Source organism: Myotis myotis, unplaced genomic scaffold, assembly GCF_014108235.1.
Source record: "Myotis myotis isolate mMyoMyo1 unplaced genomic scaffold, mMyoMyo1.p scaffold_m19_p_2, whole genome shotgun sequence".
Classification (NCBI taxonomy): Eukaryota; Metazoa; Chordata; class Mammalia; order Chiroptera; family Vespertilionidae; genus Myotis; species Myotis myotis.
This window is the reverse complement of record NW_023416324.1, coordinates 70,165,877-70,179,941: the sequence shown is the minus strand read 5'-3', so window position 1 is coordinate 70,179,941 and position 14,065 is coordinate 70,165,877. Positions and strand designations below refer to the sequence as shown.

Sequence of the window (14,065 nt, the reverse complement as noted above, 5' to 3'; positions counted from 1 at the left end):
TGGCTGCCGGCCGCCATCTTGGCTGGCAGTTAATTTGCATATCTCGCTGATTAGCCAATGGGAAGGGTAGCGGTCGTACGCCAATTACCATGTTTCTCTTTTATTAGATAGGATGCACGTGGGCATTTAAAAAACAAACCAACGAGGGGAAAACCAAGATGGCGGCATAGGTTAACGCCGGAGTCTGCTGCCTTGAACAACTACTTCAAAAGTGAAACTAAAAGACGGAACGGACATCACCCAGAACCACAGGAACGCTGGCTGAGTGGAAGTCCTACAACTAGGAGGAAAGAGAAACGCATACGGACACTCAGAGGAGGCGCAGTGCTGAAGTCAAATACTGAGGTGCGGAGTGCGCGGTTGGCGTTTTCAATCGGGAGGGAGTCGCAGACTCTGAGCTCCAGATACGGGCGAGTCTTTAGGGACCCAGACTCAAACGGGAGAAGCGGGACTGCCTGGCTTCGGTCAGAGCGAGTGCAGCTTTCTCTCCGAGGTTTGCAGCGGTTGCTGGGACTCAGAGAGGCAGAGCCCCTGGGGACAGGACTGAGAGCCGCCATAACTGCTCTCTCCGGCCCACCCTGTTGATCCTGTGCGACCTGCCCCGCCCAAGCCCTGCACAGAGGCATTTGCCGGACAGCCTCAGGCAAAGGCTAGATTAGCACCTCCCTAGAGGACAGAAGTTCTCTCACTGCAGACACAGCTGATTCTCACAGCCACTTGGCCTGGAGGTCAAACCCTCCCTGGTATTAGCTACAACAATCAAGGCTTAACTACAAGACTGCGCACAAAGACCACTAGGGGGTGCACCAAGAAAAGATAAAAAAATGCGGAGACAAAGAAACAGGACAAAATTGTCAATGGAAGATATAGAGTTCAGAACCACACTTTTAAGGTCTCTCAAGAACTGTTTAGAAGCCGCCCATAAACTTAATGAGATCTACAAGAAAACTAATGAGACCCTTGATGTTATGATGGGGAACCAACTAGAAATTAAGCATACATTGACTGAAATAAAGATTATACAGACACCCAACAGCAGACCAGAGGAGCGCAAGAATCAAGTCAATGATTTGAAATGCGAGGAAGCAAAAAACACCAACCGGAAAAGCAAAATGAAAAAAGAATCCAAAAATGTGAGGATAGTGTAAGGAGCTTCTGGGACAGCTTCAAGCGTACCAACATCAGAATTATAGGGGTGCCAGAAGATGAGAGAGAGCAAGATATTGAAAACCTATTTGAAGAAATAATGACAGAAAACTTCCCCCACCTGGTGAAAGAAATGGACTTACAGGTCCAAGAAGCGCGGAGAACCCCAAACAAAAGGAATCCAAAGAGGACCACACCAAGACACATCATAATTAAAATGCCAAGAGCAAAAGACAAAGAGAGAATCTTAAAAGCAGCAAGAGAAAGAAACTCAGTTACCTACAAGGGAATACCCATACGACTGTCAGCTGATCTCTCAACAGAAACTTTGCAGGCCAGAAGGGAGTGGCAAGAAATATTCAAAGTGATGAATACCAAAAACCTACAACTAAGATTACTTTATCCAGCAAAGCTATCATTCAGAATTGAAGGTCAGATAAAGAGCTTCACAGATAAGGAAAAGCTAAAGGAGTTCATCACCACCAAACCAGGATTATATGAAATGCTGAAAGGTATCCTTTAAGAAGAGGAAGAGGAAGAAAAAGGTAAAGATACAAATTATGAACAACAAATATGCATCTATCAACAAGTGAATCTAAGAATCAAGTGAATAAATAATCTGATGAACAGAATGAACTGGTGATTATAATAGAATCAAGGACATAGAAAGGGAATGGACTGACTATTCTTGGGGGGAAAGGGGTGTGGGAGATGCGGGAAGAGACTGGACAAAAATCGTGCACCTATGGATGAGGACAGTGGGTGGGGAGTGAGGGCGGAGGGTGGGGCGGGAACTGGGAGGAGGGGAGTTATGGGGGGAAAAAAGAGGAACAAATGTAATAATCTGAACAATAAAGATTTAATTAAAAAACAAACAAAAAAGAAAAAACAAACAAACAAAAAACTATGTGCTGACAATTCTCAAATTTATTCTCTCTAGCCTGGGCCTTTTCCTTGAATTCCAGACTTCTGTATCTAATGGTCTAGTTGACATTTCCACTTGAATATAAAATAGGCTTCTCAAACATAATACAGCCCAAACCGAGTTCCTCATTTTTCCCCTACAAACTGATCCTTCTGCAGACAGCTCCATCCTAGTAAACAGCTACCCAATCCTTCCAGAATCCAGTTGCTCAAGCCAAAATTCTCATGCTTAAACTTGTCTCTCTTCATGTCCTATGTCCAATAAGCCATCAAGTCCTTATGGTTCTATCTTCAAGAAACAATGTGATTACTTATTACCTCCACTCCTTTCATCTTGGTTCATATCATTTCTTGTTTAGATGACCAAAACAGCATCCTAAAAGGTCTTCCTGCCTCTGCCCATCTATTTTAATTCTGAAATTATCAGCCAGAGTGCTGCTGTTAAAAATGTATCAGGTACTGTGATTCCTCTGTTCTGAATCTACCAACTGTTCTCCATCTCAGAGTAAAAGTCAAAGAATGACCATGGCTACAAGGCCTATATAATCTGTACCATACCCACTCCCATCCTGTATTTGTTTGACCATATCTCTGTAGCTTTGCCTCTGCTCATTTTTCCAGCCTCATCAGCATCCTTAATATTCTTTGAATATACTAGGCCTGCTCCTGCTCCTGCTCCAGAGCTTTTGCACCTTCTGTTCTGGTCTGATGTATTTTTACAGATGGCTTGCTCTTTCACCACCTCTTAGATCTTTGTACAAATGGCATCGTCTCAATGATGTATTCCCTGACCAAACTATTTAAAATGACTTCTTCCCTCGTCAGTACCACCCCCCTTTCCTTCTTGGGGGAAAAGGAGGAGAATGAACTGGGAAAGGGGATCACCACATTATTATCACCACATAATAATATACATATTGTTTTTAAAAATTTACATATCCTCTTTATTAGAGTAGTTCCACGAGAAAAGGAATTTTTGTGTTTTGCTCACTGCTTTGTTGGTAGCAAAACAGAATCTAGCACATAACCAAAAAAGGTTAAAGAATAAGCATGTGAGGGGGGAAAAAAGGCAAATATAGTTAAGTAGAAATTTCCTTTTCTGTGGTACTCAAAACCTCTAAAATTAAAACAAATTTAAGATTTAATGAATTCCTTTATTCATTCAGCAACAATGCATTGCATGCCTGCTTTATCTACACCATTTCAAGCACTGAGGAAAAGCATGACAAGGTCTTTGCTTTCACTTCAAATACTTCCAGTGGCAGACTCACAATATTTTACTTGCTCTCATATTTTTCCTTTTGCTGAGTCAAAATACGTAATTTCAAGCACAGATGCTAAATAAATATATTTATTATTGTCTGAGTAATAATTTAAATATGAAAATAGGAATATTTGATATAAAGCATTTAAAAAGCATGGTTTCAAAATATAATTTAAAATTCAATACAAATATTGGAAAAAAGCTTGATTTATCACTGATGAGATTTAAAAAGAACTTTTGTGTCAAAATATAATTTTAATTAAAATCCAACTTAGAAAAGTCTCTTGAGTCAACACTGAGGACAGTGAACTATTACTGAACAACTTCAGATGTAACTACTATGACAGGAAAATCAATATAACATTCCGGATAAATGACTGTGATGCAATTCAGTGGAAAGGACAGCTCTAGTCACTGGGGAAAGATTCTTCAAAGAGCTGAAAAAGCTGCTTGATGTTTAAGTTGTAACAGGCTTTCAACTCTGGCTGCACATAGGAATCACCTGGGGGGCTTTAAAAGAAATACTAATGTCCAGGCGGCAGAGTCAGAGGATGCTGCATGGGCATACTTCCAGAAACAAGCTGGAATTACAACTGAAATATGGAAAGGCTTCTGAATAATCAACAGAAAACTCAAAGGAGAGAACCCTGATACCCAAGGACGGAAGGTGGAGACCACATAGAAACTGGTAGGAGGGGTGGAGGTGTGAAAGGGCTGGCCGGGCACCCACAGATGGCAACTGAAGTGCCAGAGAGATATCTCAGCTGTGGGGGTGGGGAGAGTGCCACTGAGAACTCTGGGATCTAATCCTCAAGCTGGGCTCCCCAGCAGAGAGCACCAAACTGAGGAGGGTACCCACATAACATCTAGCTGTGTAAAGCAGTGGGGTGATGTCTGCTAGGAAGTGGCAGCTGAAAGTTTGGGCACCCTCTTAAAGGGCCAACGCAAAAAAAATTCACTGTGGAACCACCCACCTTGTGCTCTGGCAGAGGGAAGGTGAAGTGGAATGGCGCTATGAGAGCAGAACCCAGGGCTGAGGACTTGGGGGATAGAGCTCAGAAGGCACACACCCTAAGTTTCCTGTGTTGAGTCATTCCCTCAGGCAGCAGAGGACATCTTTCCCACATAGACATCTGCCTTGCCTGGGGGGAAGACAGTTGACACACCCTATTGGAAAACACCTTGCCCTGAGGCCAGTTAAGAGATTAAAAGTAACAATTAGCCTCCAGGCAGAAGCAACCACCCCACCCTGTTGAAAAAACTCTTGCCACACCTGAGGATGATTGCCTGGGGGCAATTCAAGTCAGAATCCTATTAGTCTATAGACCAGTGGTTCTCAACCTTCCTAATGCCTCGACCCTTTAATATAGTTCCTCATGTTGTGTTGACCCCAACCATAAAATTATTTTCGTTGCTACTTCATAACTGTAATTTTGCCAGTTATGAATCGTAATGTAATTATATATGTGTTTTCCGATGGTCTTAGGTGAACCCTGTGAAAGGGTCGTTCGACCCCCAAAGGGGTCGCGACCCACAGGTTGAGAACCGCTGCTGTAGACAGAGGCAGTCTCTGGAGGCTTTGAGTCTTTGCCTGATCCAATTAGTCAGAAACAGCCTTTAACACTGTCCTGCACTAGAGATTGAGAGGTATAGAGGACCTATCTAAAACATAGTCACAAACTCAAACAGACAAACAAAATGAGAAAACAAAGAAACAACTCCCAAATGAAAGAACTAGTGAATTCTCCAGAAGAAGAGATAAATGAAGCAGAGATAAGAAATTTATCTGAAACAGAGTTCAGAGCAAAGATGTTAAAAATGCTCAACAGTATGAAAAAAGACATAGTAACTATGAAAAAAGAACAGTCTGAGATAAAGAATGACATAACACAAATAAAGAACACATTGGAAGGAATACACAGCAGATTAGGGGAAGCTGAGGATCGAATCAGTGAATGAGAAGACAGAGTTGAAAATATCACTCAATTAGATAACCAAAAAGAAAAAAACAATTAAAAAAGAGGAGAGCTGAAGAGAGCTGTGGGAAATGTGAAATGTAACAATATTAGAATAGAAGGTGTCCCAGAAGAGACAGAAAGGGAGAAAGGAATAAAGAAGGTGTTTGAAGGAATAATGGTAGAAAACTTACCTAACTTGGTAAAGAAAAAAGTCACACAAGGTCAGGAGGCACAGAGAACCCCATACAAGAAGAACCCAAACAGACCTACGCCCAGACACATCATAATTAAAATGCCAAAAACTAAAGACAAAATCTAAAGGCAGCAAGGAAAAAGAAAACTGTTACCTACAAAGTATTTCTTATAAGGCTGACACCTGGTTTCTCATCAGAAACTCTACAGGCCCAAAGGGAATGGCATGAAGTATTCAAGGTAATGGAAAGCAAGGATCTGAGACCAAGATTACTATATCCAGCAAGGCTATCATTCAAAAATAGACAGTCAAATAAAGAGCTTCCCAGACAAAAAAAGACTAAAGGAGTTCATCACCACCAAGCCAGCATTACAAGAAATGCAAAAGGGATTGCTGTAAGGGATTGCTGAGAAGAAGAAACAGAGAGAGAAACCTATCCATACAGAATTAAAATGGCTATAAATAAGTACCTCTCAATAATAACCCTACTAGTAAATGTAAATGGATCAAATGCTCTAATCAAAAGGTGTAGGGTAGCTGAATGGACACAAAAACATGACCCAACTATATGCTGTCTACAAGAGACCCACCACAAAACAAAAGACACACATAGGATGAAAGTGAAGGGATGGAAAAAATTTTTCCATGCAAATGGAAAAGAAAAAAAAAGCTGGAGTAGCAATACTCATATCCGACAAAAGAGACTTTAAAAGCATCATGCTAAGTGAAATAAGCCTGTCAGAGAAAGATAAATATCATATGATCTCACTCATTTGTGGAATATAATGAACAACATAAAATGATGAACAAAAATAGAGCCAGAGGGGGGAAAAATATTCTAGAATATAATAGAAGTAATCCTGTTATTTGCAGATTTTTAATATTTCCTACAACTTTTGTGATATCATACTATGTTAGTACAGTTTTGGTAATATTACTATACTTAAAATCCTTGTATTCTTGAAATATTAATGTTTATTGCATGTAATATTATATGTAAGATCATTTTTCTTGAATAACTGGTGTTTATTGCATGTAACATTATCATACTAGTATTTAAAATCATTTTTCTTGAGATATTAATGTTTATTGCATGTAACATTTTACTTAAGATCGTTTTTTCTTGAAATATTAAGGTTTATTGCATGTAACATTATATTTAAAATTGTTTTTCTTGAAATAAAAATAAAAAACTGGAAAAAGAAATATTAATGTCCTAGCCCAACCCTAACCAAAGGAAATTCAATCTGTAGAGGTGGAGCCATACATCTGGAGTGGTTAAAAGATCCCCAGGTAATTCTGTTGCACAACTGGCTTGAGAATCACTGTTCTACAAATGCTATTATTATCATTTCAAAGAGAAGGATATGGTTATTTATGTCAACTCTTTTCCAATGAAAGTATTGACTGAAAAGATCTCTCAATACTAGTTGCTGTCATCAATATGACCTTTTTTCAGACTCCACTTATAAGCCCTCGTCTACGAATAGTCACATGCTGAAGTCGTCCTGCCAGAATCTCAAGATCCCAAATGAGTTATCTTACCAGAGGTCATTCTGTACTCTAAGTAATCAACATTTTTCTAAAAAACAGCAAAGGCGAAGTAATTTTTGTTCAAGCTATAGATTTTTACCTGCAGATACTGAAGAGTAAAGACTTGAAAAATAAATTAACATCAAGGTTTTTGTAACATTCCCTACACCAAAATAATGCTTTGGGGGCTTATTTCTCCCAAACTTTTAATGAAAAAGATATAAAAGTAGAGAGAATATAAAATATACTCCCATATACTCAGCACTACTTTGAGAATTAATAACTCCTGGCCAATCATGTTTTATCTATATAACCCCATATTCAATACCCCCTAATCTGGATAATTTTGAAGCAAACTATAGACATCATATCATTTACCTAGGCTTTAATTTAATGCAAATTACGCAGAAAGTAACTTGAAAGAACTTACACAACAGGAATTACAGAAAAAAGGTGATAAAACAAGTTTGTAGCCCTGGCCAGCCTGCTCAGTGGTTAGAATGTCACCACTCGTACCAAAGGGTCGCAGGTTCAATTTCTGGTCAAGGGCCAGGACCTGGGTTGCAGGTTCGATCCCTGGCCCAGCGTGAGTGTATGCGGGAGGCAACCAATTGATGTGTCTCTCTCACATCGATGTTTCTCTCTCTCTGTCGTCCATTCTCTCTAAAAATCAATGGAAAAATATCATCGGGTGAGGATTAACAAAAAATAATAATAGTTTATAAACATAAAAGAAATATGACATTTAAAGTCTTCTCACATCTTTAGTCTGTCAGCTACCTCTTACAGGCTGATGAACACTGTGCCTCTGGTTTTGGCTAGCTTAGGTGTCACAGAAGACTTAATTTCATAATAGAACACTCTTTTTTTAAAAAAATATTTTTACTGATTTTAGAGAGGAAAGGAGAGGGGGAGAGAGAGAGATAGAAACATCAATGATGAGAGAGAATCATTGATTAGCTGCCTCCTGCACGCCCCCCACTGGGAAATGAGCCCACAACCGAGGTACATGCCCCTGACCGGAATCGAACCCAGAACCCCTCAGTCCTCAGGCTGACGCTCTATCCACTGAGCAAAACCAGCCAGGGCAGAACCCTCTTAAATAGAGTTATTATTTGGGATCTACGGAGATAAGTGAAATAACTATTTTTTTATTTTTTTTTTACATCTTTGATACTAATGACTACCAAGACAACAAATGGTAGATTTCTTTTTAATTCTTGTGCCCCCACTCCAGTTTTACTAAGGGGGGGATGCAGAGTAATTGTATACATTTAAGGTATACAGCTTGATATTGATATGTTATATTGTGAAATTATACTATAGTCAAGCTAGTTAACATATCCATTATCTCACATATAGTTATCTTTTTCTTTTTTTTTTTTTTTTTATGGTGAGAACACTTAAAATTTATCCTCTTGACTTTGACTTGGGGTCTAAACCCAGCTACTAGTTGTGTGACTTGAGATTATCCCTCATTTGTAAAATGGGATAATACCACTATTTTGGGACATTAAATGAGATAATATATGTAAAGTGGCAAGTACAACCTGGCACACAGTGAGTAATGACCACATGTATTGACATGGGCTAAACATTATTAACAAAAGACCAAAAAATAACATACTGGACAGTGGTTTCCAACTCAAAATGCCTAAATTCCTAGAGCATATTATAGTAATAATGGGTCAATCTTGCAGTTGTAGTCTAACATTTTTTCCAGTGGGTTTCTATTAAGTGCTGAGAACTTCAAAACAGTTTAAAAATACAAGCTATCCAATTAGATCTATAGAAAGATAGCTCTAGAAAATATAGTCAAAGTAAATTAAATTGCTAGTTAATCTATCCTAATTGAGTGGAATAAAAAAATGAAGTACAAACTTTGTAATTATAATACAAGATTAAAGGTCTTATTCTAGTATCTCTTCTGATATGTCTTCAGTGACTTTACCAGTTTGCTCAGAACAATGATTACATAAACACTGTCTTCAAGAAACTGTATGGGAGGTCCTTTTAAAATCAATGAAACAGGACATCCAGTCTTCATCTTCCTTCAGCTAACCTTTCGGTTAATGACATTCACTTTCTGAGAAATACTGAACAAATCCTAATCTTTAGTGCTTCCACATTGTATATATCTATTCGAACTTTATCATCAATGCAGACAATTAAAAAACAACCCCCTCCCCCTTTTGGATGCATGGTACTGTGATAGGTATGAGAGAGCATCTAAAAAGCAAGTTATCTCTCTCTTCATCACTAATAGGGATTCAGAAGTTCTACTTTAGTCTTGATATTTGGCCAAACTCTTTTTGACAAAGCATTTAGTTAAGTATTCAAAAGGCATAGGCCCGTGGTCGGCAAACTGCGGCTCTTGAGCCACATGCGGCTCTTTGGCCCCTTGTGTGTGGCTCTTCCTAAGCCTTAGGAGTACCCTAATTAAGTTAATAACTATATAGTTTAAATTTTAAAAATTTGGCTCTCAAAAGAAATTTCAATTGTTGTACTGTTGATATTTGGCTCTGTTGACTAATGAGTTTGCCGACCACTGGCCTAGGCCAATTTGAACATCACTTGTGGCATTCCTAAACTTGTATGTGATCAGTGATCTTGTGATTGTGTAGATTCCATGATATCTAACAATCTCAGTAATGAGAACAATCACATCATTCAGATTTACCTCAACATTCACTTTCAGATATAAACATTCTAGATGAAATGAACTGAAAATGTCCTTACATGTTTGTTTTATCAATCAATAGCAGAATAAAATGTTGCAGTAATTAATGATGTTTGGGAAGTTAATTTTATGTATAAAATAGTGACATATTTCAATTATTTAGCAAAATAGATTGCTACTTAATAGTACTAATATATTTAATAGATTACTTTCTCAATAACATTGTATCTTTAAAAATTTTTATAAAAATTCAAATAATATAACATAATAGATTTAATCATAATTCAATCTTTGCAGAGCTATATTATGTACTAGCATGTATATTAAAGAAAATAACATTTAAGAGCTGTATTTAAATTTTAGTTACTTCCATTTAAGTCATAAATCTTTTAAGAAAAAGTCCTATTCGGGAATTCTCCACATCTTGTAAGATGATGAATTAAAAACAATGTCACCTCAAAATACCAAGAGTTGGATAATATATATGAATTATGTAAAGAACAGGTGTACAATAATACAAATATAATTTCTAATCAAAATAATAAAATATGTTAAGACCAAACTGTTAGAGAAAACTGATGTACATCAAACATTTTGGGGGTCAAATTTCAAAATAAAAACCTATAAGAATGTCTTAAGATAACTCCTATAGTCTTGAGTCTATGAAGGCTAAACATATGAAATATAAAATGTAATACATGATCCTTTTCTGTACTTGAAGATGAATTTGAGATTTGCCTAAACTGTGAATCCTACCGCCTTCTAGTAAATACGAGCTGAAAAATGTTTTCCTAAACTATCTTTTGGCACACAAAAAGGTTAGTGATGCTATTAAATGTGCAGGTTGAAAGTTGTCTATTTGGTATTTTTGATGTACAGTATAGTGATTGCAGGAGAAATATAACAGGTCACAGTGAAGAAATTGTTCCTGTACTATAATCTTAAACTTTTCAAATCTTACTATTACTGTTGACAACATAAACCACAATGATAATTTATTTTTTGGATGAAATGATCTTCTACCCTAGTTCATTTTATGTTAGTGGTATCTGGCTTTAATCATAGGCAAATATTGATTTTACTATTTGGCCATTTACATTTGGCCAAAATGTATATTTGGTACATCTGTACTAATAGGTATTTAGAGGTCTATCTCTATGCTTCTTGGTAGAGGATCTAGTCTTAGGCTGGTTGAATATTTTTACAATGACAGTTTTAGAAAAATCCCAACTGCTCTACTTCATAATTTATATTCTCTATTCTCCCTTTATTCTTCTTATCACTTCAAATCTGTTCTACACAATTCAATATTAAATTATTCACTGTTTGTACTGTTCACTGTGCTCACCTTATCTTCTCACAGGAGAGTTTTTCCTCAAGGATGGATAATTTAATATTTCATGATGCTTCTTTTGTATTACCCATGGTGCCTAGCACAGTGCTGGTCATTTGATATGTATTTACTAATTCACTAAGATCCAAGATTAGTAACCACCTTTGGATTTTCATAATTTTCCTTCATAGTTTAAGCTATTCTATAAATAAACTAGTCAAAGCTAAATATCTCACAGTTTGAGCAAATAAAGGATTTCATTTAATAAAACACTGAAGTAATATTGTTTAGTGGTGGAGAAAATAGACACTGTATTTAGATTTAAGACACTATAGGTAAGTCACTTACTGTCTTCATGCCTTAGGTAGATCTACCTATGGTTTCTGCAAGGCAATAACACTATAGTTAAAATAACTGAGAAAAAAAATCATAATATTAGCACCAACCTGAAAGTTCGAACAAGATTTTTAAGTTGTGTGTAAATATCTCCTAATGTAATCTGAAGAGGCCCCAAAAGTCCAGGCAATCTGAAAGTAAAAAAAAAATTACATTTCTTTTAAAATATAATTTAATTATATAGTTTTTTTTGGCGGGGGGGGGGGGGGGAGGACTTGTCTAAGTCTGGATTTTCCATAGGTAATAATGGCACTCAGGTGAAGGCAGTTAAGCTACGTTATAACTGGTAAGACGTCATAAGGAAATACTTCATAATAACTCCACGACTTTGCTACAGTGTGAGGTTATGAAATATAAAAGTATCATTTTGGCTGCTATCTATATTCTTGTCTCTAGTTTTCTTATCTCTTTACTTTCAAACATTAGGCCAAATGGAAAAAAGACTAGGCAAGAGGAAATGCCCTCCAAGTGAGAGTAAAAATTGGTATATTTCTAGAAAGCAAGTTGACAATATATACATTTTTTTAAATGTGTGGATACTCTTTGATCCACTAACTTTTTCCCCCCCAAAATATTTATTCTATAGAAGTCATCAGATAAACATAAAAAAGATGCTTGCTGCAGGAATATTTTTAGTAGTACCAAAGTGGAAACAATGTTCATCAATACATGATTGGTCAAACACATTATGACATACACATATACATAATGGAATATCATAGAACGTTTAAAATGATATGTGGCCCGGCCAGCATGGCTCAGTGATTGAGCGCTGACCTATGAACCAGGAGGTCATGGTACAATTCCCGGTCAGGGCACGTGCCCGGTTTACAGCTCAATCCCCAGTGTGGGCGTGCCGGAGGCAGCCGATCAATGATTTCCTTTATTGATGTTTCTATCTCTCTCTCCCTTTCTGAAATCAATAAAAATATATTTTAAAAATGATAATGTGAATCTATTTTCTTAATGTAGAAAGATATTCATGATAAATGTTAAGTGAAAAATGCATGGAATATTGTCCAATTTTTACAAAAAACCCCATAAATATTATATAATGCTATTGTATATAATACATAGTATACATCAATGTTTCATTTCTTCCAGGTTTATACTATAATAGAAGTAATCGAAGAGTATAGATTCACATATACACATATATATCAAGGATAAACATCAAATTATTAACTATATTTATTGCTGAGTTGTGGGATTACAGGTGACTGTCACTTCTTTATAGCATTTTGTAATGCTTAAATTTTCTGCAATAAGCATGTGTTGCTTTTCTTTTTAAAACTTATTATGAAAGTTTCAAACATGTTCCAAATAGTGGTAACAACCTCATATATCTGTTCTCAGATTTTCTTACATATGCTTCATTTTTCTTCTTTCCTTTTTTTGCTATAATATTTTAAAGTGAATCCTTGACATGTCACTTGACCCCTAAGTATTTCCTCAGGTATCTCTAAATACAAAGGCATTTTCTTATACAACCACAATAAAATTATCATCGTAATTCCTTATTATTCCAAATTAAAAATAATTAATACATTAATAATAATTCCTCAATATCATCAGTACATCTTTCATTTTCTTTACTTAAAAAATGCCCTTTTGCAATTGGTTTGTTTCAATGAGAAACAAAAAAAGTTTCATTTATTTTTTCTGCTCATCCATTTCATATAGGAAGAGGACACAAATCCTTCCTCTTCAGATCATGGCAATTATAATCTCTCCATAAACACAGCCACTAAAATTTATTATTAGGAGAAAATATGGTAGTCAAATGGGAAGGAAAGTCTTACTTTTATAATGGGAAAAATCTCAACTGCTTTTATGAACAACCAACCATCCCTAAACCGCCTATGCCACCATAATTATTCTGTTTTCAGTGTCCTTTGTGCTTCTTTTTCTGTAAGTTATTCCAACTCTTCTGAAATTTATTTCTTGTGCTAATTCAATAATTTGGTCTTCGAGCAGGGGTCCTTTAGCATGTTCTGTTGCAGCCCAAACCCAGAAGGAACAGAATTTCTTCAATGACATGTCTACATGGTCTTAAATTTAAAACTGGGTACTTTTATTAGCTAAAATTCTAGGTAACTATTTTCAGATAAATTCCTTTCTACTGATTATATACCAGTATGAATAACCCATGCCCACTTTAAAAACTCTGTAACTAAATTTAAGGATTCTTCTATAAATCAGATAATGGTGACTTACATTGTTTTCTAACCTAATATTCAACAGAAATGTATAAGTATGAAAACACATAAATGGCAAAATTAATAACAGATTTATCATATATGAAGAGCCTAACATATAAAAGGCACTCAATAAATATTATTTTAAAGAGTTATTTAAAATGTAAAACTTAAAGGAAGGAGTAAGGTCCTCATAATACTATGGCTTCCAAAATGTTTTTGTTATTTTGAATAAACCACATAATTAAGACTTCTCCACATACATACCACCTTAAGCAAGGACTGAAAACACCTTTCCATCTTTTCTATTAAAGAAAGAAAATGCAGGCTAAAAAGTTCAAAACAGCTCTCATACCTCTGGAAAAAAGATTGAAAGCTCCTTTTGAAAGAGAAACCAAGGTTGCAATTTTTAAATGTCATTTATGACTGGGCTAATTACA

At 36.3% G+C, this 14,065-nt stretch overlaps 1 protein-coding gene and 1 non-coding gene across 17 annotated transcripts in view; both read right to left on the bottom strand.

Annotated features, from left to right (window-relative positions):
* Nucleotides 1-14,065, bottom strand: part of RPAP2 (RNA polymerase II associated protein 2) — a 102,813-nt gene that overhangs the window by 49,165 nt on the left and 39,583 nt on the right. For 14 of the 16 annotated variants that reach the window (XR_004974009.1, XR_004974012.1, XR_004974008.1 and 11 more), the window contains one exon: nt 11,478-11,558. Coding sequence is in view for 9 of the 16 variants with exons in the window: in XM_036349236.1 (XP_036205129.1) it covers nt 11,478-11,558 (81 nt within the window). In the remaining 7 variants the exon portion in view is untranslated. Of the gene's footprint in view, nt 1-11,477; nt 11,559-14,065 lie in introns of those variants that run through there. The other 2 variants (XR_004974013.1, XM_036349245.1) reach the window with 1 other exon arrangement.
* On the bottom strand, nt 13,084-13,218 carry LOC118678001. Its single transcript, XR_004974694.1, has one exon. It is a non-coding gene; the product is annotated as a small nucleolar RNA SNORA29 (small nucleolar RNA).